Genomic DNA, 21008 nt, shown 5'->3' with positions numbered 1-21008 from the left:
ATATCTATTAAATATTTTAAGTGCCATCAGCCTCCCTGCAATGAGCTTTCAGCTTAATTTGGAAGAAATTGATCTTTGATTCCTTCCCACACTCTCTTCCCAGCCCCACGGGGAGGAACATCCACACTGACCCACGTCCCACTAGCCCCATGGGTGCGTCTCCCACTGCACCCCGCTCATCACCGGCTCCCGGGCTTGGGGTGGCCTGGGGCTCTTGGAGACATTGTCCCTCTCCTTCGGTGGCCCAGGGCATTTGCGAGGGGTCACAACAAGGTGGCCATGGGCTGTGGTCCAGTGGGGTGCCGCTGCTCAGGAGAGCTTTCAGAACAGAAGAGGCGCTCAGGCAGGGGTAAAGGGTTCACTCTGCAGAGGACTCGCTTTTCAGCGCAGCGGTGCCGCAAACCAGCCAGGCCTCGGCAGGGGTATGCCCCACGCAGTGCCCCCAGGAGCCTTGCGGCCAGGGCCTCGGAGAGCGTGCTGCCGGGAGCCTGCCTGTCTGGGCCGGGTTGTGTCGATCCAGCAGGCATTCAGCTCCGCAGCAGGTGCCAGCCTCTCGTGTAGCTGCGAGCGTTTTAATCTTGAGGGCAACTCACTTTTTAATATAGTTCTTGAAGAAATCACATAATTTTGCTGATTAAAAATTATTTAATGCCACGATGGAAAGACTTGGGTGCCATCATTTATTTTCAAGGGATGTAATCAGACAAACCCAAAGCTGGGTTAGAACTCTCATAGAAACACCATCCTGTCACAGTGTTAAGAATAGGTTCATTTCTGAAGCAGATTTGTTTTTGGCTGCTGGTTTCTTAATAGCAGACTGGGAGAGAAGGGGGTCATCTGGGGAAGGCAGGGCCCAGGGACAAGCAGAAGTCACCTTTCTCAAACCTGTCTTTCAGATGGAACCCCTCTGAGCTGGTGGGTTGGAAGCACCCACGAGATACGCACTTCCTGGGCAGGTTCCGTGCCCGAGGCCCAGATGTGTGCTTGCGGATTAGCGGGGAACTGCGTTGACTCCCAGTACCACTGCGACTGCGACGCGGACCAGGATGAATGGTGAACTGCGTGTGATTTCCTTCTGCGAGATGTGCTTTTGCTATTGCTCAAAATGTGTATGTTCAGGTAGATGCTAGGCCAGGGATTAAGGTGGATGAAATATTGCCCAAGTGAGTTAAAAACATCTATGGCGATAAAATACAATACCATTAATCTGAATTATTAAGATCAATGATTTGCTGGCTTTCTTCCTTTCTTTTCTTCACTTCCTGTTTCTTATTTCTAACGTCTTCGTCTTGAGCAAGGACAAACCCCCACAAAGGGCAGAGCACCACTAACAAGCCCCATGTGCCCATCACCGCCGCCAGCTCATGGTCGGCCTCAGATTGTGGGCTGCCCCCTGCCTGGATTACTGCTGAGGAAACCCACCCATCACACCATTTCATCCCTCAATATTCTGTTATAAAATCCACGGTGAATCATTTATATTTTTTGTTCAGTATGATATTAGCCTCATTATAATTTCTAAAAGTTTTGAATTCTGCCTCATTAAGTTCACTTAAGAGATCTCTTCTTGACAGGACATAGTTTCTGAAGAGTGCCCCTTGATCAGGGGCCCCTGATCAAACAGGAGCAGGGCATGATGCTCCATGAGGCATGCTGCTTGGGGGGCTGGGCTGGCCTTGCACACCACAGGCTCTGAGAGGGTCTCCAAAATTATTTGATCACATAGTTGGTCAAATCAGTTTATGTTTAAAATCATATATATCACATGTAGACCACACTTTGGAAATACTAGCCTACAGAGTACCACAGATGTAAAAATGGTACCCCACATACTAAAGGGAAGAGGTGTCCCATGTTGATAGAAAATCTGTGAAATTAGAAAATTGGTTACTTACACATGAGGCTAAAGAAATTGCATTGCATATTGATTTTTTTTTATTTATTTGCAAAGTGGAAAGGTTTTGAAATATCTGGGATTCATGTTTCAAATGTATCACCAATTTAAAAATACTCCCCTTAGCTCAAATGCTTTAGGTATCCCATTTATATGCTACTTTGAGCATGGGCCATGGACACCAGAATCACCTCTAAAAGATCAAAGTTTGATCAGTATGATTTATTTGGCTGCAGAATGTCTGTTACACTCAGGAATTGAGACAAAATCTGGTTGATGTGGGGTGGGGGAGTAAGGAAACATTTCTGGTGGCATGGCTCAGAGCAGGACCTTTGGTCATTAACGTGATGTAGGCAGAGGTGGCCCTGGGTAGGCATGTGCAGGGACTCCTGGGCAGGGGTGAATGGCTCTGACAGTCGGAGTCTGGGAAGGAGCAAGACTGGAAACTGGAGACAATCTATGCAAAGACGTGGGGACGAGACATTGGGGAGCCAGTGTATCTGCGGTCTCCTGTCAGCAACCAACAGGGAGGCCACCAGGGAGAAACCTCAGAAAGCTGCAAGACCAGGTGGCTTGTCCACAGGGCATGAGCCCCGTTCTGCCCTCTGACCCCCTGACGGCTGCACCGTGGTACCTGTGACTCATTCCCACTGCGAACAGTGTTTCCAGTTATGGGGGCAGCATCACTGATCCTTCTGGATGTTATCCAAAGTTCCACTTGTAGAATTTCTACTTCCTGTCTGCAAAACGTGCAGTCATGTGGTTAGAGCTCCTGGGAGCAACAGGAACCCAGAGCCACAGACACCACCGGCCACTTGGGCAACTCATGCCAGTGAACCAGGAGGCAAAGGAGAGAGTCCTTGTTCATGGCTGCAGAGGACTGTGTCTGTCGAGCTGAGCTGGGCCGCCTCCACGCAAATGGGGTGGAGAGCACATCCTGAGCCCAGAGAATTCTCTGGTCTTCTCCGGCACTGACTCGCCCAGGACATGGCATTCATAGCAACCACAGCCCGACCAGGGAGAGGCCAAGGGTCAGACCCTCAGGAGTGGGTATTAGATATGCTTTAAGGGGGGCGGCCTACCCAGCAACAGTGCTCCAAGGCAGAGGAGTGTCCACGGTGGGTGGTATGCAGGGAGGTGGCAGATGCTATTTAAGACCTCAGAGCCAACAGCAGGGGCCAGTGCTCGGCCCACTGGGGACCACTACTGGCCACCGCCCTGAAGAGTCAATAACAAGACAGAATGGAGTCAATGTGGGCACAGTGGATCAATGCGGTGCACGGGGTGGACTGCAGTGGACACCATCAGGGCCACCCAGATGCTCTGTGCATGCCCCAAATACCTTTCTTCCCTCTGCCTGGGGGCAGTCACTGGCCACAAGGATGTGCTCGGCCTGTGCGAGGCAGACCGGAGTGCCGGAGTGCTAACTCCCAGCACACCCACCATCTGTCAGGGAGGACAAGGTGTGTTCGGGGATGCTTTACACCATGGCCGCAATGTGTCCGTTAGTCTGAAATTTGTCAAAATAAAAGATTAAAAATGTGTAAGTGAACTCAGAAGGGGGTATGTGTGTGTGCATGTGCGTGTGCATGCATCTGTGTGTGAACTGGCAAGCTGGTTCTAAAATTTAAATGGAAAGAAAATCATCAAAAATAGTCAAGACGATGTTGAAGAAGAACAAAGCTAGAGGGCCTTTCCTACTGGATCTAAAGAGAATGTGACATTGGAGCAAAGGTAGATGGATGGTCACATGACGGGACACTGGGCAAGCCAAGCACAGAAAGGATGGCCCCTTTAATAGAGCAGACTCAATTAGATATCCATACGAATAAATTAAATCTTGACCTTTATTTCACACTGCACAAAAACCAATTCCAGTCAAATTTCAGATCAAATATCAAAGGTGAAAAAGTAAAGATTTTAAAAGAAAACATAACAGAGCATCTTCCAAAACCAGATCTCCAAAGGGTAACATTTTACATTTTCATTTTCACATGTGCCCTAATATCTCTCTCTCTCACACACATACACACACACACACAATTTATTTACTTATTAATATCAGTGTGAATTCCTGAATTTTTACTTAATTCACTGTGTTATAACCCTTTCCTATCATTATTTAATTTTATGCTTAGATTGTTTTAGATTTGACCCGTGGGAGTCATTTCAAGTTATGACCTTTTGACGTGTCGCTATTCTTTGAGCATTGTCTTACCTTTCGGCACAATAAGAGATTCCAGACTCATCTTGTACTTTCTCTGCCCCAACTTTGGAATCTGCCATTTCTATAAGAAGACCTGGTTCCTTTTAGGCAAGGATAGTACTCGGGTATCAGTGCTTGGAGTTAGGTGTGCTCAATGCTACTGGAAAGTCTTAAAATCCATGACCTCCCCAATCCCAGTGCAATGCCACAGGATAAATTCTAACCATCCTCTTTCTATAATTATAATTCCCTTTCCAACAGCAAGAAATCTGGTCCTCATTTCCTAAAAATCATGTGCTTCTATTCTCAGTCCTAGAATTTGCAAAAAAGTGGTTTCAGAATTGCTAGCCCATAACTCAAGGTGGGGGATGGAGGAGAAAGACAGAGAGGAAGCCTACTGATAGAGCTACCATTTCCTTAGAGGTGTGAGGTTTTTTTTCCTTCCTTCCTTCCTTCCTTCCCTCCCTTCTTTCTTCCCTCCCTCCTTCCTTCCTTCCTTCTTTCCTTTCTTGACTTCAGGTAGATCATTTAGTACAAATAGTGTAAAAATAGTCACAGACTAATTCTTTTTCCCTCCTTCAGTTTAGTTATGCTATATATGGTTATTTATAATATATTTCATTCATTTATGTTTGTATTTCATTTTAGGTTATTCCCATCCTTGTTAACTCTATTGCATTGTTTTATTCCTAGTATACTAGTTTAGTATGTGAAAATATGACAGTTCTAAAAGTAAACTGAACAAAGGTATGTATCTCCACCTCCATCCCCATCACCATCCTCATCTCCACCTCCATCTCCATCCTCATCTCCACCTCCATCCTCATCCCAGCTCCATCTCCATCCCCACCTCCATCCCCATCTCCTTCCTCATCTCCATCTCCATCCCCACCTCCATCCACATCCCCACCTCCATCTCCACCTCCATCCTCATCCCATCTCCATCCCTATCTCCATCCCCACCTCCATCCCCACCTCCATCCTCATCTCCATCCGCATCTCTGTCTCCATCTCCATCCCCACCTCCATCCCCATCTCCTTGTCCATCCCCAAACTCATCTCTCCATCTCTTTATCAGGCTCCACTTCTATCTTCTCCATCCTCTTTTTTCATATCCATCCCCATCTCATTTCTTTTCTTTCTCTCTCTCTATCCCTGGATCCACTTCTCTCTCCTCCACACTTCCCTCTCCATTAACCTTCACTACAAGTCACCAATCTCATTGTTTCCTGGTTTATCTTTCCTATGTTTGTGTTTGCATAAATAAGTAAATACTTGTGTAGTTTATTATTTTCCCCTTCTTTTTTACACTAAAGGTAACATATTCTCAATATTTTTATGTACTTTGTTCGTTTTCATAGCTATTTCCATTGTGTGGACATATCATAATTTATTTAAACACAGTCTTGTATATAGACACGTAGGTTGCTTATGGCAAATTACAAACAATTCTGCAATGAATACCAATTTTACTAGACATTGCCAGATTCCTCTCAACGTCCTTGCCAGTTTACACTCCCACAGCAATAGAGGAGAGTGCTTTATTTATTGATGCCATATTAGTATTTAGCAAGAAGGGACATATTCATGATGCTGGGTTTTCTTATCCAAGAAAAAGGAACACACAAATCACTTTTATGTCTCTCAGGAAAGTTTTCTTCTACTTTTGGTACATTTTCTGTTAAATTTAGTCTTTGATCACTTTATCTTCTTTCTTGGTACCAAAAGTGGAGTTATCATTATATCCTCTAATAGGTTGTTGCTTATGGGTGAAGGCATGTTTTTATTGAATATGTTGGATAACAGTGGAGTCCATGGCCTCATGATGTGAGGGGGAATGTCCCTAAGCCTGCCATTAGGTGACCGTCTGGCTTCAGGACCAAGGTGGCACAGACGTCGATAGCAGTGATGTAGACATATATATAGATGTAGTACATACTAATCTGTATTTGTGGAATCACTTTAAGGAAGTTCCTATCAATGCTTATCTTCCTGAGTGTCTCTTAGAAATGTGCGTTGACACTTGTCAAATTTCTTTTTCAACATTTATGGAAATAAGCAAATTATTTTTCTCCTTAGATATCTTAATTTAGTGGATAATGTTAATGAAATCCTAATATTCAAATTGAAGCAAATTCCACTTGGTCAAGTTATATCATTTTTTGTGTGGTATTATTTACTAATATCTTATTTACTAATATTTTCACTAGAAGATTTTCATCAACCTTTGTAGGTGAGTTAGTCTTTATCAGATTTAGGAATCAAATTTCCAGATGGAAGGGCCTTTTAAAAATGCTACTATTTCAGTTTTATTCTGATCTGATCAGAGTGTGTTTATGATATTTCTACTATAAGGAACTTACTGTCATTTTCTCTGTGGTATACTCAGTGATTGGGTTTGTGAATGTCCCATGTGAGCTTGAGAAGAAGCTGCACTTCTTTTTATTGGGTGTAGCTTCTGGTATATTACCCATAAGATTTACCCCCACTGATTATGTTATTCAGGTCTCGTACATCCCCACTCATTTCTGTCTCCTTTTGTGTTAAATTATCGTATTGTTAGTGAGTTTCTATGCCTGACTCCTTGCGTTTTGTGTAGATTTTTCTCCAAAAGGTGGTTGGTCTGATACCTTGGAGTAGAAGCATTTAGAAGGGCTCTGCCTGCCTTGCACTTTTGGGCTTCAGGCACCGTGATGCCCCCTTTGTCATCCCAGGCTTGAGCCCGAGCTGTACGATGACACCAGGATCGCCCCTGACCTGCTTGTCATCCAAGTGGCAGGTGGGCCACTCTTTGAGTCATCTTGTGCAGGTGCGTCTCTGGTTTACCCGTACCGTTGTGTCTTAGTTTGGGGGCCAAATCTGAAATCTTCTGTGTTGTAAAAATTCAATTAAACCCACTCATATTCATTATAAAACTCATATGTTTGGGTTCAAATCTATCATATTATTTTATGTTATAGTTATTAATGCAAATTGTTATATTTGCTGTGTTTCTTTTTTACAAGATGCATATTTCGTTGATCTTCTACAAAATTATTTCTTAGTAGTTAGGGAGGTTTGCTTTTTTGTTCTTGTAATTACATGCATAGTCAATTCTTTTAAAAAGACTTTATCCTATAGTTTTCTTATTTAACCCATTACTCTCTGGTTTGTAGTTTTTTTTGTTTTTTTTTTTATTCCCTTTGGTGCTTACCTATTACCACGATCACCAGGAAACCTACTCAGCCTCCCCTCTCTTTCCTGCATCCTCCCTCTGTAGCATTTCCATCTTGCCAGAAATCAGCGCTAACACGGTACAGCATGGGTCACGGAAAATGCCATTCACCTGCCACTTCTGTCCCAGATCTCCAGTTACTTCCAGCTTTGCAGATGGCAGGTTGTCCGTAGGTCGATCATTCATCTTCTGTCTGTCTTTCTTCAGAGGACGTGCTGGGGGTTTCACGTTCACACGGCTGCAGCTGCTTCTGGTACAGATGACACTTTACTGCCCTGATGGGGCGGGGCCCGTGCCTCAGGTGACTTCAGGGGAACTGGCGTCCCCATCATGCCCAGTGTTCCAGCCCCGTAATTCTTCTCATGGATGCGTCTATCATATTCAGCATCCAGGCCTGCAAGACTTCCACTAGTTTATTTCCTAGAGACTTTATATCTTTGATGCTCATGTGAGTCGTATCATCTTATATTCCATTTTCCTTTCCGTGTTGCAGTGTGCAGAAATGCAATCAGCTTCTGCACCCTTGGCCTTGGGTCCTGTGTCCCCGCTAGACTCCTGTTTTGAACTTTAATGGACAGTCTGTAGATTCTTTTGGATTTTCTGCACATATAGCCATTTCATCTACAATTAATTACAATTTTGTTTCTTTGTCCCCACTGGTAATATTTCAGTTATCAAACTTAGATGCATACACTGGTGTTTATTCTATGATTGTTTCAGCCACTCTGAATGTCTGAGATATCGCCGATACAATAAAACATTTAATTAACCAAGAAAGTTATTAGTGATAATATATTTTTATATAAGTAAAATTTCTTTTAAGAAGGTCAAAATCACTCCACTTATTTGGAACAGTCTCCAAATTTGGTCATAAAAGCTGTTCTGAATGATCTGGTGGTCGACTGGAACCATTACTAAATGTTAGAGTTGGCCAGCCGCCCCCTTCCTTCCCAACCTCTGAAACTACCCTGAGTCACACTTGGCACCCCCCAAAGTCCTCACAAAACAAAACAGTACGCTTCCTTGGAAAGTCGTAAGTATTATTTCCATAGTTTTAGGAGTTGCTCGTTTTGGACTCTCGAGGCGGGTGAGAACACACGACAAATGTGCTGTTTGTAAGTCTGCTTGCAGTGGGCCCTTCAAGGAAAACAGAGAACACAGAAAAATCATGAGCACTTATTAACTAGGCAGTTTTGAATAAATCCACCTGGCAAATCAATAATCACCTGAGTAAAATGGGAACTTGGAAACCCTTCGTAGTTACACAATATTGTAAAGACAATTCTTTCCATCAGCTCAGCAAAAACATGGTTTTCAAACCAACACAGAACAGAGATGTGTTTCATTATCTTCCCCAGCACACGTGTGATGCACTAAGATAAGTGTTCAGTGTTCCTAGTCCTCTAAAAATATCACTGTTATAACCTCAATGAAAAGGACTGGTTTCTGCAAAGTAGTTCTTTAAAAATGCACAGATCCATAGTGAGTAACTACAGCTGCATTCCCCTGGCGTGCCCTTCTCCGCAGGACACGCTTGTGTGTCTGCAGGATTGACGGCAGAAGATGTGCTTGGTTTGGCCGACTTACCACGTGGCCAAAAGCCACGCCACCCGCCTGTCTACCCCTGTATCCCAACGTCCAGCATCAGTGGATTTGGAAAATCCATGTTCTGTCTTCTTCGTTAGCATAAAGAAACAGAAGCTTAACCAGGTGAAGCAGAGGATTGTCAAGGCTAAATCTGGCAAATGATCCAGCTCCTTCAATAGAATATGTCTTACTGTTCAGATTTTAATATTTATGTTTTCATATCTCAGTATCTGCACTAAATACAGCTACAAGACTGCTTTTAACTCAGGAAGAAAAATTCAAGTAACAATCTCTATTTTAGCTTGGTCTAAAAATAATGCTTCATGTTTGACCTTTGATATCTTTTTTTTATGTTAAATAAGGGAACTTCTAACTGCCCAGAAAAAGGACTGACTGACTGCGGTGACTTGGCTCTTCCTTCCCAGTCTGTGGGGGCAGGATGGGCAGATGTGCCGAGGATGGTCGGTACTGCTTGCCCAGCCCCTGCAGATTCAGAGTCTCCACTGTCTATAAGTCAGAAATCCACACAAAATTGAAGCCCCTCATAAAAACAGGAGGATATTGCAGAGAATTAGAACAACCCTCTGGTGCTGGAGAAATAGGGACTGGCCAGCTCACTGCCCACCTCGCATGGTCCCCGGAGATGTTGCTGTGTCTCCACTGGACACTGACCTTCGCAGAGCATGATGACAGCCACGCATCCTCGCAGTGTCCCCTGGATGGAGGGCAGGGACTCCACCTGCCCCCCATTCCTGGGCAGGGCGTGAGCAGAGGGCACATTTCCCAAGCACCTGCCCACATTGCACTGAATTTTATACCCAAGTTGGTTTCAAATAAGTTTTTAAAATTATAAAATCAATAAGGAGGGACAAGATAAAAACAAGGTAGTTTTTAAAAAGTAATAATAATGAAAATAAGGTTCTGAGCAAAAAATTATTTGTATTTATATGTTATATAGAATATTGTGTATTGCTAATACATAACACGACCAACGCAGTGACTTACCCACAGGACACCTAATACTGCATGAATGTATACAAACTTCATGCGAGTCCTGTGCTGGTCCTATATTTAGAAGAACAGTCAGCTGCTTAGTGAGGTTGGAATGTGACCTCAGGTGTGCCCAGAAGACCCCACTTTTGAATCTGCCACCTGTCTTCTCTGAGGTCAGTGGTATGGATGCTGTCTGTGCTTGGAAAGGACCCGTAAAAGTGTTCTGCATGGGGTGTTTGGCAGGTGAGCTCATTCTGCTGGCCCCACACGGCATTAGTGGGTGTTTTCTCCCCCAGGACCAACGACACAGGTGTGCTGTCCTATAAGGAGCACCTGCCCGTGACACGCATCGTGGTCGCAGATGCAGCCCGCCCGAGCTCTGCTGCAGCCTACAAACTGGGGCCTCTGCTGTGCCAAGGGGACCGTAAGTAATGCCCTAAGGGCCTCTTTCCTGGGAGCGGCTGGTCAGCGTGATGGCAAGGGGGCTGCAGCGTGTTGAACAGCACTGCGTTCCATCAGGTGCCGATGAAGGAGGAATTATGTCCCCTTGTAAACTGGGAAAGGGGTCAATGCTGTGTTGCTCTTACTCAGTACTTGATACAAACCATCACTATGGGATGCGGCAACTGGCCTGAGGCCAGGAAGCTTCAGAGTCTGTCCACTCAGAGTGGCCAAGTGCCCCCAGAGAGGGTTCCAGAGAGCTCGCAGTTCAGGATTATCATGAGATAATTGGGAATTTCTTCTATTCATTCCGTTTCGCAGTTACGGTTTTAGTCTGGGTGCAGGCAAGGAAGATGGTCATCGTGTTTGAGCCCACGGGGGACAGCTGCGGGACATCAGGCGGCAGTCAAGTCAGGAGCTCAGGGCTTCGGAACAGACTTTTGAGAGCTGTTGTGTGTGTTGTTGGTGGTGTTTTTTGTTCGTTATTCTTGATTTCATCAGGTTTGGGGAGAAATATGTTCTGTGCCCCAACTCCATCCCACCATCTGTACTCAGAATCCCTATGCAAACACTTTATCTATGGGAAAAGAGGTGGTCTTCGTTTTTTGACGACCTGACCTGCAGATTCATTTTAAAATCTTTGACATTTTCACTCTGCAACCCGTTTTTTCAGATAATTTATTCCATTAAAATTTTAAATGTAATCTGAGCATCTGCCTTGGTGCTTCCGCCAAAGACATGCAGTTAGGAAACTTTGTTCTCAGCATCCTGTGGTCGGAAAAGCCATTACTGAGCCCCTGAAGTTGGCTCCCTCATTTCGTCTGCAGTGGCTGGAACAGTTGTCTGGGGCTCGAAGCTGCGCAGGGCACGTTAATATTTAAGGCGTGCACAGCAAGAAACAACCCATGGCAGGGGACAGGCTCACAGGACAAGAGATGAGTTCATTAACTTCTCCTCCATTTGGCACTGCTACATCAAAACCATGTCAGATGCAGGTGGATTGATCCCATTTTCAAAGATCCTGGACAACAGCCTTTACGGGCCTCCACAGTGCCGGTCCCACCCAGGGTCTGGGCACGTCTGCCATTTTTAAGTGTTTACAGCAGCTGATTGCCTTGCTTTCCTTTGGATTCTTCTCTGATTTCCCTGGCTGCCCCACCTCTCCCTCCACCTCCTCCGTCTTCCTTCCCCACTCCCATTTGTTCCACAAATAACAGGAGCAGAATTATGGGAAGACACATTATGAAACCAAAATGAAAGAAGTATCCAACCTGCTCACAGGCAAAAGAAAAGAGGAAATATTATCCAGACATTTAGTCAGATAACTATGGAGTGTGTCCAGCGGTGCATCAGGATGCAAGACGGAAGGCTGTCACTGTCCTCCTGGGGCAACGGAGAGAAGACGAGTCCATGCACACACACAGGATGGCACATGCACACAACGGGGAGAAGACAGGACACCGTGTGGGGGTTCAGGAGGCTTCACTGGGAAGGACCGGGGACACGCAGGGGTGCAGGGAAGAGCATCCTGAGCAGAGCTGGTGGACGGTTGCTGGCCTGGGGTCCCGGCTGCGTCGGAGGGACCTGGGTGGCCAGGCCACTACAAGTGGTGAGCCACACTGGGAATTTGCTTGAAGTAGAGGCAGATTGATGTGAGCTGTGAGCAAATTCAAGATAACACCAAGGGTTTGGTGGAGCAGAGGATGGAGCTGCCATTAATGAAATGGGTTGTTGTGGCCTGGTGGCATGAGGCCAGCAGGTCTGAACAGGCTGGTCCAGATGTCTGTGGGGTGAACACAGACAGGGGAGAGGGAGGGCCTTGACCCTGCTCCCACGGTGTCCCTGGAGAGGCTGCTTGCTGCCCATGGAAGTCGTCCAAGGACAGGTCCCCTGGATGGTTCATGTCCAGAGAGAAGAAAAGAGGTCAAGGACAGAGCCCTGCAGAGATCAGGGGATGAGGGGCAGCCTGGTAATTCTGGGCAGACAGTGCCCGAGAGGAGGAAACCCAGAGATTAGGAAATGTGCAGGGAAGAAGCAGACCGCACGGGAAGGTGAGAGTGGCTGTCAGACCTCCCGTGCCCCAGCCCCAAGCGGCCACAGCAGCTTCCGTCCCAGATGTGCAAGAATTCATGGCGGGGGGCACCTGGGTGGCTCAGTCGGTTAAGCGTCTGCCTTCGGCTCAGGTCGTGATCCTGGGGTCCTGGGATCGAGCCCCACATCCGGCTCCCTGCTCAGCGGGAAGCCTGCTTCTCCCTCTCCCTCTGCCTGCCACTCTGCCTACTTAATGCTCTCTATCTCTCTGTCAAATAAATAAATAAATAAAATCTTAAAAAAAAAAAAGAATTCATGGCGGATGGTGAGGTGCACACAGAAAACTGTGGGAGCATCACAGTGCTTTACTTTACGTTTATCTTGCACCTAAACTAAAGTGGGAGGGCTGGTAAATCTTTGGGTCCAAGGTTACTTCTTTCTACCTCCTTTGGACCTGCTGGCTCCAGCTGGCTGCTAGACCAAACATGTTCCTGAGCCCTAGATTAGTAAAGGTACCTGTCACGTCTTTGGAATACCAGTAACCTTTGTAGTAGCTGCCAATATTAGGAGAGGTCCCCACAAATCCAGAAGGGAACACAGGCATTGAAGACTGAAGTGGCTTCTAAGTCTGCTTGTCATGTGAATTGCTGTAGGAATAATTCTCACTTTCTATGAGCTCTGTGAATTTTGTCTGCATGTGCCTCTCCCCACACAGAGCAGCAGGATTCCTGTGCAGACGTGTCTGAAGAGTTTCATTCTCTTCCAGCTGGCCTACGAACCAAACTGTCATTATAACCAGCCACATATTTCATTGTTTTCATTTTTGTTTTCCTTATTTTTTGATCCCAATTGTTCTTTTCAAAAACATTACAAATTTCAAGAGGAATTTTGAAGTATGGATCGAAGCACGAGTGTTTATGTTCCCAAAGCCGAAGCTATAATCCTTAGTGTTTTCTCTTTAAGAAGCTGTGTTTACCAGTCTCTCAAACAGTCAGAAAGATGGATTTGACTAGAAAAATAGTTCTCATCTTAACAATTTCATAATTTATACTTCCAGTTTTAAGAAGCAGAATTTTTATTTTCATATACCTTTGATTTTTAAAGTAAACATCTTTGTTTTATAAAGCAGTGTGCCTTTAACATTCCTTTATGAATAATAATTAATTATTGGGATAATTTATTAATGGGTCAAATAAAAGCTTAGAAAAGAAACTATTAATGAAATCACCCTTAATCCAATTGGGCTAACAAAGTTAATTCTCCTGAATAGACCGTGTCTGTCTATGCATCCATCTTTCTCACACATATGTGCACAACACATACACACTATGTATATAGCTGTATTACATTGTATACATAGTAACATTACATATATAATATATATATTACATTGTATATATGTACATACATTAAAAATATACATAATACTACATCTCTTTCTTATGTAAGTAACAATCTGGATTCTGTAACCGTTCTGTATCACACAGGTGCACCTGTAACCATTCTGTATCACACAGGTGCGTCTGTAACCGTTCTGTATCACACAGGTGCGTCTGTAACCGTTCTGTATCACACAGGTGCGCCTGTAACCGTTCTGTATCACACAGGTGCGTCTGTAACCGTTCTGTGTCACACAGGTGCGCCTGTAACCGTTCTGTGTCACACAGGTGCGTCTGTAACCGTTCTGTATCACACAGGTGCGTCTGTAACCGTTCTGTATCACACAGGTGCGCCTGTAACCATTCTGTATCACACAGGTGCGTCTGTAACCGTTCTGTATCACACAGGTGCGTCTGTAACCGTTCTGTATCACACAGGTGCGTCTGTAACCGTTCTGTATCACACAGGTGCGCCTGTAACCGTTCTGTGTCACACAGGTGCGTCTGTAACCGTTCTGTATCACACAGGTGTACCTGTAACCGTTCTGTATCACACAGGTGCGTCTGTAACCGTTCTGTATCACACAGGTGCACCTGTAACCGTTCTGTATCACACAGGTGCGTCTGTAACCGTTCTGTATCACACAGGTGCACCTGTAACCGTTCTGTATCACACAGGTGCGCCTGTAACCATTCTGTGTCACACAGGTGCGTCTGTAACCGTTCTGTATCACACAGGTGCACCTGCACACATGCAGTTATATCAGTTATAGACACGAGATAAAGGTTGCCTTCAAGCAAACCTGTTATCAAATCCCTACCTGTAAGGTTCACTTGATAATGTGGCTCTTTCCTGGGTGGATGACTGTCCTTCCCATCAAACCCCCAGAGCAGGGCATGCGCAGGTCTGCTCCCGCACAACTCATGGCTCCCGCGCATGGGTTCCTGGACCCCATCTCTGTACAGGAAGACCCAAGGAACAGAGGACCCTGGCCCCCGAGAGTGCAGGCAACAGGCAGTGGGTCAACTTGTCCAGTTCCACCAATAAGGGCACAGTGACCAAATAGTGTCAATATTAGTTCAAAGGCTTCAGCCACGCAGAAGATAAGAAGTGCTCCCCTCCGACTTGGTCATTGTGGAAATGTGTAGCCCAGGGGAGACAGATTCTAATCTACTAGATTAAACCAGTCCCCCAAGCTTCTCTTTGATCTACTTATAAAATTGAAATGAAATGAAAGATACACTTTTTTTTTGTTTCAGGTGTAGAATTTAGTGATTCATTACTTACATACAACACCCAGTGCTCATCACAAGTGCCTCCTTAATGCCCATCCCCCATCTAGCCCATCCCCCACCCACCTCCCTCCAGCGACCCTGTTTGTTCTCTATCGTTAAGAGTCTGTTTTGGGGCACCTGGGTGGCTAGTTTACTTCTCTCTTTTTTATTCCCCTATGTTCATCTGTTTCGTTCCTTAAATTCCACATGAGTGAAATCATGTGGTATTTTTCTTTTTCTGACTGACTGACTTCGCTCAGCATAATACCCTCTAGTTCCATCCACATCATTGCAAATGGCAAGATTTCATTTTTTTTTTTGAAGGCCGAGTAATATTCTGTTGTGTATATGAACCACGTCTTCTTTATCCCATTCATCTGTCGATGGACATCTGAGCTCTTTCCATAATTTGACTGTAGTTGATAGTGCTGCTCTAAATATTGGGGTACAGGTGCCCCTTTGAATACTGATTCAAAAGACAACCCTTTAAAACTGTTTTCTCTAATTTGGGATTTTAAGGTCAAACGCTCCTGATGACCAGTCAGCCCGTGTTTGGGAGGAGTCCTTCTTTTCTCTTTGGTGCCGTCCCAAGTCAGTTTTCTTTAACAGTTCAACTGGAAGAGCAGTGTGGTCCTGCCACGTGTGGCCATAGGGACTCCTGTGACCGACAGTCACCCAGCATCTCCATCCTAGAATAGACCAGGACCTGGCCCCGAGAAGAACGGTACAGAGGAAACTTCACCTCAGCAAATTATGCTCTAAAGAAAAATAAAACATCTCCAAAATGTGTCTCCACAGAAAAGCCAGCAAAATGGGCTGTTGGCTCCATGTGAGTCCCAGGAAAACCTGAGAACTGACTCCTTGATTTGCCCAGCACCCCCAGCCAGAAAGCTGCAAAGCAGACCAGCTTGGCAGGAAGTGATGCCCGATGGATACACACAGTGCAGAGGCCGGCAGGGACTGCCTCTGTCCTCCAGACACGGGGTGGAGAGGTATTTTGGGTGGCTGTTTTCTGACCCCGTGCATGAACTCATTCTCCAGGAAAAGCAATTTAGACGTGAATGCTGTCAGGTATGTGGCCTCAGAGCCAGGACTCAGGGTCATCACCAGCCCAGGCTGCACACCATGCCCAACCTCAGGTCCAACAGGAGGCAGCCCCAGCTAAGAGGGAGGCTGGGACATGTAAACTCAGAAGAAAAGTGCAAAGAGAAGCCCAACCAGAGGGTGGCTCCAAGTCGCACCGCATCATAGGATCATGTGTCTTTCAAAGTTCATTTCTGTCCAAGTGCTAAACCTTGGGAAGGTGCTTTTTGTCTCTGAGAGGTTTTAGGCTATTTATTTTTCATTGACTTTGAGCGATAGGAGATCGCCGAGGCAGAAACCAGTGTGGGTGGTTACTTTCTACCCACCTTATCAGGGCTCAGGTGAAAGTGTGTGTCAGGGAGACCACCTCCAGGCTTGGTGGAGGGGTACCCTCCTCGCGGCCCCAGTCAGGGTGGGAGTGTGCGCTCTGGGGAAGGAGCCAGGCCAGGCTGGGGCCCTTCAACCATCTGGGTCCGTGGGGTTACGATGGGCAACTCTTTGGATTTCTGCAGGATTTTTTTTTAATTCAGTTATGTACATGCTTAACATTCCAAATGATGAGCAGGTAAGGTTTGATAATAAAGTATGGAGGACGTTATCAGACTGACTTGTCTGGATGCAGAGGGGACTTCCCTCGTAGGTGGTGTGGAGATGGACACGGTTTGCCAGGCGCTCTTTCCTGCACCCTGAGGGGAGGGTCTTCACGGACCCCACTCCCATTGAGCTCTCGTTCAGGCATCCTATGGGCTCGCTCAGGAGACCAGCAGCCAGGACACCAGACACGGCTGCTCTGTGTGACCTTTCCCTCCTGTCTCCTAGGATCCTTCTGGAACTCTGCTTCCTTCCACACAGAAACTTCATACCTTCACTTCCCCACTTTACACGCAGAGCTCAGCGCCGACGTGTCCTTCTTTTTTAAGACGAGAGCTTCATCCGGGGTGTTCTTAGAGAACCTGGGGATCACAGACTTCATCAGCCTGGAGCTACGTTGTAAGTTTCCAGAAAACTCTGTGGGGCCCTTATCACTGGTCAAGGAGCCCTGGACGCTCCTCGTCCCTCCATCCATTAGTTCCAGCCTGAGACTCAGTCCAGTCCTGCAGTTCTATGAGCCCCGCCCGGCGGGAGCCTGATGGTACACCTGACAGCCCTCAGGAAGTACCTGTCCACGCAGGGTTCATTTTGAGAACACGTCGTCTGGGTGTAGACAGGGTCTGAGTTCAGCTAGTTCCTCCACAAAGTGCTCACTGGAACCCCAAATAACCTGCAACAGACCACCAGTGCACCCACAGCTTGCTCACATTATAAAATGGGTGAAGGTCTGGACCAAGTTCTACACAAAATCCACACGTTTTATAGTTTTCCTACACATGTAATTATGGTTTCAGTCCAGTACAAATCAAAGTGAATTAGCACATTCTGAACCTAATTTTTAAAAATCATTTTCCCAAGTACAACATACCTTTGCCCTCTGGTCTACCTGGAAAGATACTCTTCCGCCTGTGGTCGGCGGGGGCCCTGCTTCCCTGTGTCCCTGAGGCCCGTCTGGGAAACGGCGCCAACCTCCCCATGTGTCGTGTTTCCAGCCCCAGTGGAAGTGGCCTTTTCCTTCGATGTGGGGAACGGGCCCTGCGAGGTCACAGTGCGGGCGCCCGCCCCCCTCAATGACGACCGGTGGCACCTCGTCTGGGCTGAAAGGAACGCGAAGGAGGCCTGGCTGCAGGTGGACCTGCTCCCGCCCGGGACGCACGCGGCCCCCGAGGACGGGCACGTGCGCCTGCAGCTCAACAGCCAGCTGTTTGTGGGTGAGTGCTGCCTGGCGCCCTTTCCAGCCCCGGGCGCATGCCGTGGGGTGGGTGACCCCAGAGGGCGGGCAGGTAAGGCCAGGCCAGGACATTAGCTCCGTGCCGGCCGCCGCTTCTGTCGGCCCCATCGGGCACCTTCAGGCTCCCGCTGCCGGGCCGGGCAGCGCATGCCGCATCCTAGCCTCCCAGCACGCAACCAGGAGCTTCTGTCCCCAGTGCGGACACAGGAGCCAGCTCGCTGCCCCAGAGGGTCCGGGCACTGCCCAAGACTGGCTCCCGAGGGACACGCAGTGGGCGCTGCTCTGCGCACTCTGTGCCCAGCGGGAGGTGAACGTCAGCGATTCCCACTTCTGAGTGCTGGGCCCCCACCCCGGGGCCCCCCAGAAACAGCGAGAGAGAGACCAGGAGGGGTGGCCACCACCCCACACATCTTGACACCCCTCCCCTTCTGTGGGCGTCCCCAACCTCCTTCCCGGCCCCTCCTGCTCCCCGTTTATCACTGCTCCGCTCAAGCCCCGTGTGGGTCTCCCACTGCACTGGGTTGCTTGGTTTTCAGCTTCTGTTGTGTTGTTTACGAATGACTTTATTGTGACTGGGGGATCGATAAGACAGAGGGATTAGCCCTCCTGTGACCACTCCGTGCATTTCAAATAAATAAGGATGCTGTTTGCTTATTACAAACTCCAACAAGGGGAAAAATAATCACCAACTATTAATGAAATATCAACCAGTCTTCTGTTTGAACTAGATTCCCAGGATCCCTACAAACCTCCTGCGAGTCTTACAGGCTCCTACCCAAAAGAGGAAGCTTACCCTGACATTTGAGAAACACAATTTTTACTATTTTCTGTGTAATTTTTTTGCTCTTTTCTACTTTTTTTCAACATGGGGCTTGAATTCACAACCCTGAGATCAAGACCTGAGCTGAGATCAAGTAAGTCACTTAACAGACTGAGCCACCCAGGCACCCCTACAATTTTATTTTATTGGAGATATATTTATTGAAATTTCTATGCCTAAGGCACTGTACGGGACGCCTGAACTGTGGTCACATGGCCAAAACCTGAATAGTATATAATCTGGACACCAGTCCTTTATTGAATTCATGAATCACAACTGTTACTACCCCCTGAGGCTTGCTTTTTACTTTTTACCAACATCTTTGGATTTGCAGAAGTCTTAATATTGATTTGTATTTTTGTATTTGTATTAAAAACCTTCAAGCCCAGTTCATCAAAGATTTCTTTTGTAGTTAGTGCTCCTTGAGTTTTCTCTGAGAAATCAATGTTTGGAAGAAATTCTCCTACATTTTATTTTAGAAATTTTTAATTTTATAATTTTAGCTTTTGGTCTTTTAACTTTTGCTGTCAGGTCTATGATCTATATAAAAAATATTTTTATATATGGTGTGAAGTAGGATTCAAGGCTTCATTTTTTATACCACTCTTTTAGGGTATGATTGATATGTTAAAAGATAGTTAAGTATAGCAGTGGAGGGTTTATTTTTCTCTGTTTGTGTGCCCAGTCCTTCGGAGCTGGTGGTGGTGACATGATGTCAGCGTCTCGGAGAGTGACCGTGCTGGGGGATCTCACTGCTTCAGATTCCACAGTGGGGTTTACTGTCCTGGAGCTCAGAGTTCATACAAGGGAAAACTCAAGAGTAGTTTATGATATCCAATCTCTTATTTACCTTGATGTTAGATGCTATCATTGCTTTATGGATAGCTTTTTCTAGAATGAATTTTTTTAACATTTAATTTTAATTTTTAAAAATGTTCTTGGCAACATTTTTACCACTTTATTGAGATACGATTGACATTAACTTTGTATTAGTCCATGATGCACAGCATACTGATTTGTGTATATACAACAGAATGACCCCAGTAAGTCTAGTCAATATCGGTCACCTCACATGGTTACATTTTTTTTCTTATGATGAGAACTTTTAAGATCTACTCTCTTAGCGACCTTAAAATATACAATACAGTGTTGTTACCTACAGCCGCTGTGCTGTACCTTCCATCCCATGGCTTCCTTATAACTGCAATTTTGTAGCTCTTGACCACCTTCACCCATTCCCCCACCCCCACCTCCTGCCTCTGACAACGACCAGTCTGTTCTCCGGATCTGTGAATTTGGTGTTTTTAGATTCCACCTGTAAGTGAGGTCTTACGATATTTGTCTTTCTCTAACTTATTTCACTCAACATGATGCCATCAGGGTCCATCCACATTGTCACAAATGGCAGGAGTTCTTTTGTTTATGGCTGCATTATAGATACTTATAATTAGTGTACAAGTATTTAGCATATACAACTTGATGAGTGTGGGGAGAAGTCCCCACCATGAAGCCGTCAGCACATCAAGGACATGCACATATCCATCACTTCCCAAAGTTTCCTCCTGCCCTTTTTATTATTATTTTTATGGCAACAACACTTACTTTAAGATCTAACCTCTTAAAAATGTTAAGGGTACAAAACAGTGTTGTTAGCTCTAGATCCCTAGAACTTATTTATCTCTCATAACTGAAACTTTGTGCCCTTCAACCAGTAACTCCCCATTTCCTCTCCCTCCCGCCCTGCCATCCTCCCCCACCTGCCCCGGGCTCTGACGGCCACCACTCTACACTCTGTTTCCATGAGTTGATGATTTTAGATTCCACATATGAATGAGATGAGATAGTATTTGTCTTTCTTGTTTTGTATCTCATTTAGTATAATGTCCTCCACACTCACCCAAGCTGTTGCAAATGACAGGATTTCCTTCTTTTTTAAGGTTGAATAATATACCACATTTTCATATATAGTGTGAGGTATTCATTTGTTAATGGATATTTCAGTTGTTTTCCTATTTTGGCTGCTGTAAATAATTTGCAATAAACATGAAAGTGCAGATAATTCTTCAAGATGCTGACTTAAATTCTTTCGGATATATGCCCAGAAGAGTAATTAATGGGTCATATGGTAATTCTATTTTTAACTTTTTGAGGAAACTCCATACTGTCTTCCAGAGTGGCTGCACCAGTTTGCATTCCCACCAACAGTGTAGGAGGGTTCCCCTTTCTCCACATCCTCACCAACATCTGTTATTTCTTGTCTTTT

At 45.8% G+C, this 21008-nt stretch overlaps 1 protein-coding gene across 1 annotated transcript in view; it reads left to right on the top strand.

Annotated features, from left to right (window-relative positions):
* Positions 1 to 21008, top strand: part of LOC118529503 (contactin-associated protein-like 4) — a 144486-nt gene that overhangs the window by 112063 nt on the left and 11415 nt on the right. Inside the window, exons 14-17 of the mRNA XM_078070040.1 lie at positions 897 to 1053; positions 10191 to 10318; positions 16923 to 17093; positions 17687 to 17905. Coding sequence (XP_077926166.1) covers positions 897 to 1053; positions 10191 to 10318; positions 16923 to 17093; positions 17687 to 17905 — 675 coding nt within the window. The remainder of the gene's footprint in view (positions 1 to 896; positions 1054 to 10190; positions 10319 to 16922; positions 17094 to 17686; positions 17906 to 21008) is intronic.

This window comes from Halichoerus grypus, chromosome 4, assembly GCF_964656455.1.
Source record: "Halichoerus grypus chromosome 4, mHalGry1.hap1.1, whole genome shotgun sequence".
Taxonomy (NCBI): Eukaryota; Metazoa; Chordata; class Mammalia; order Carnivora; family Phocidae; genus Halichoerus; species Halichoerus grypus.
The sequence above is the reverse complement of the archived record's forward strand: the minus strand, read 5'-3'. Positions and strand labels throughout refer to the sequence as shown.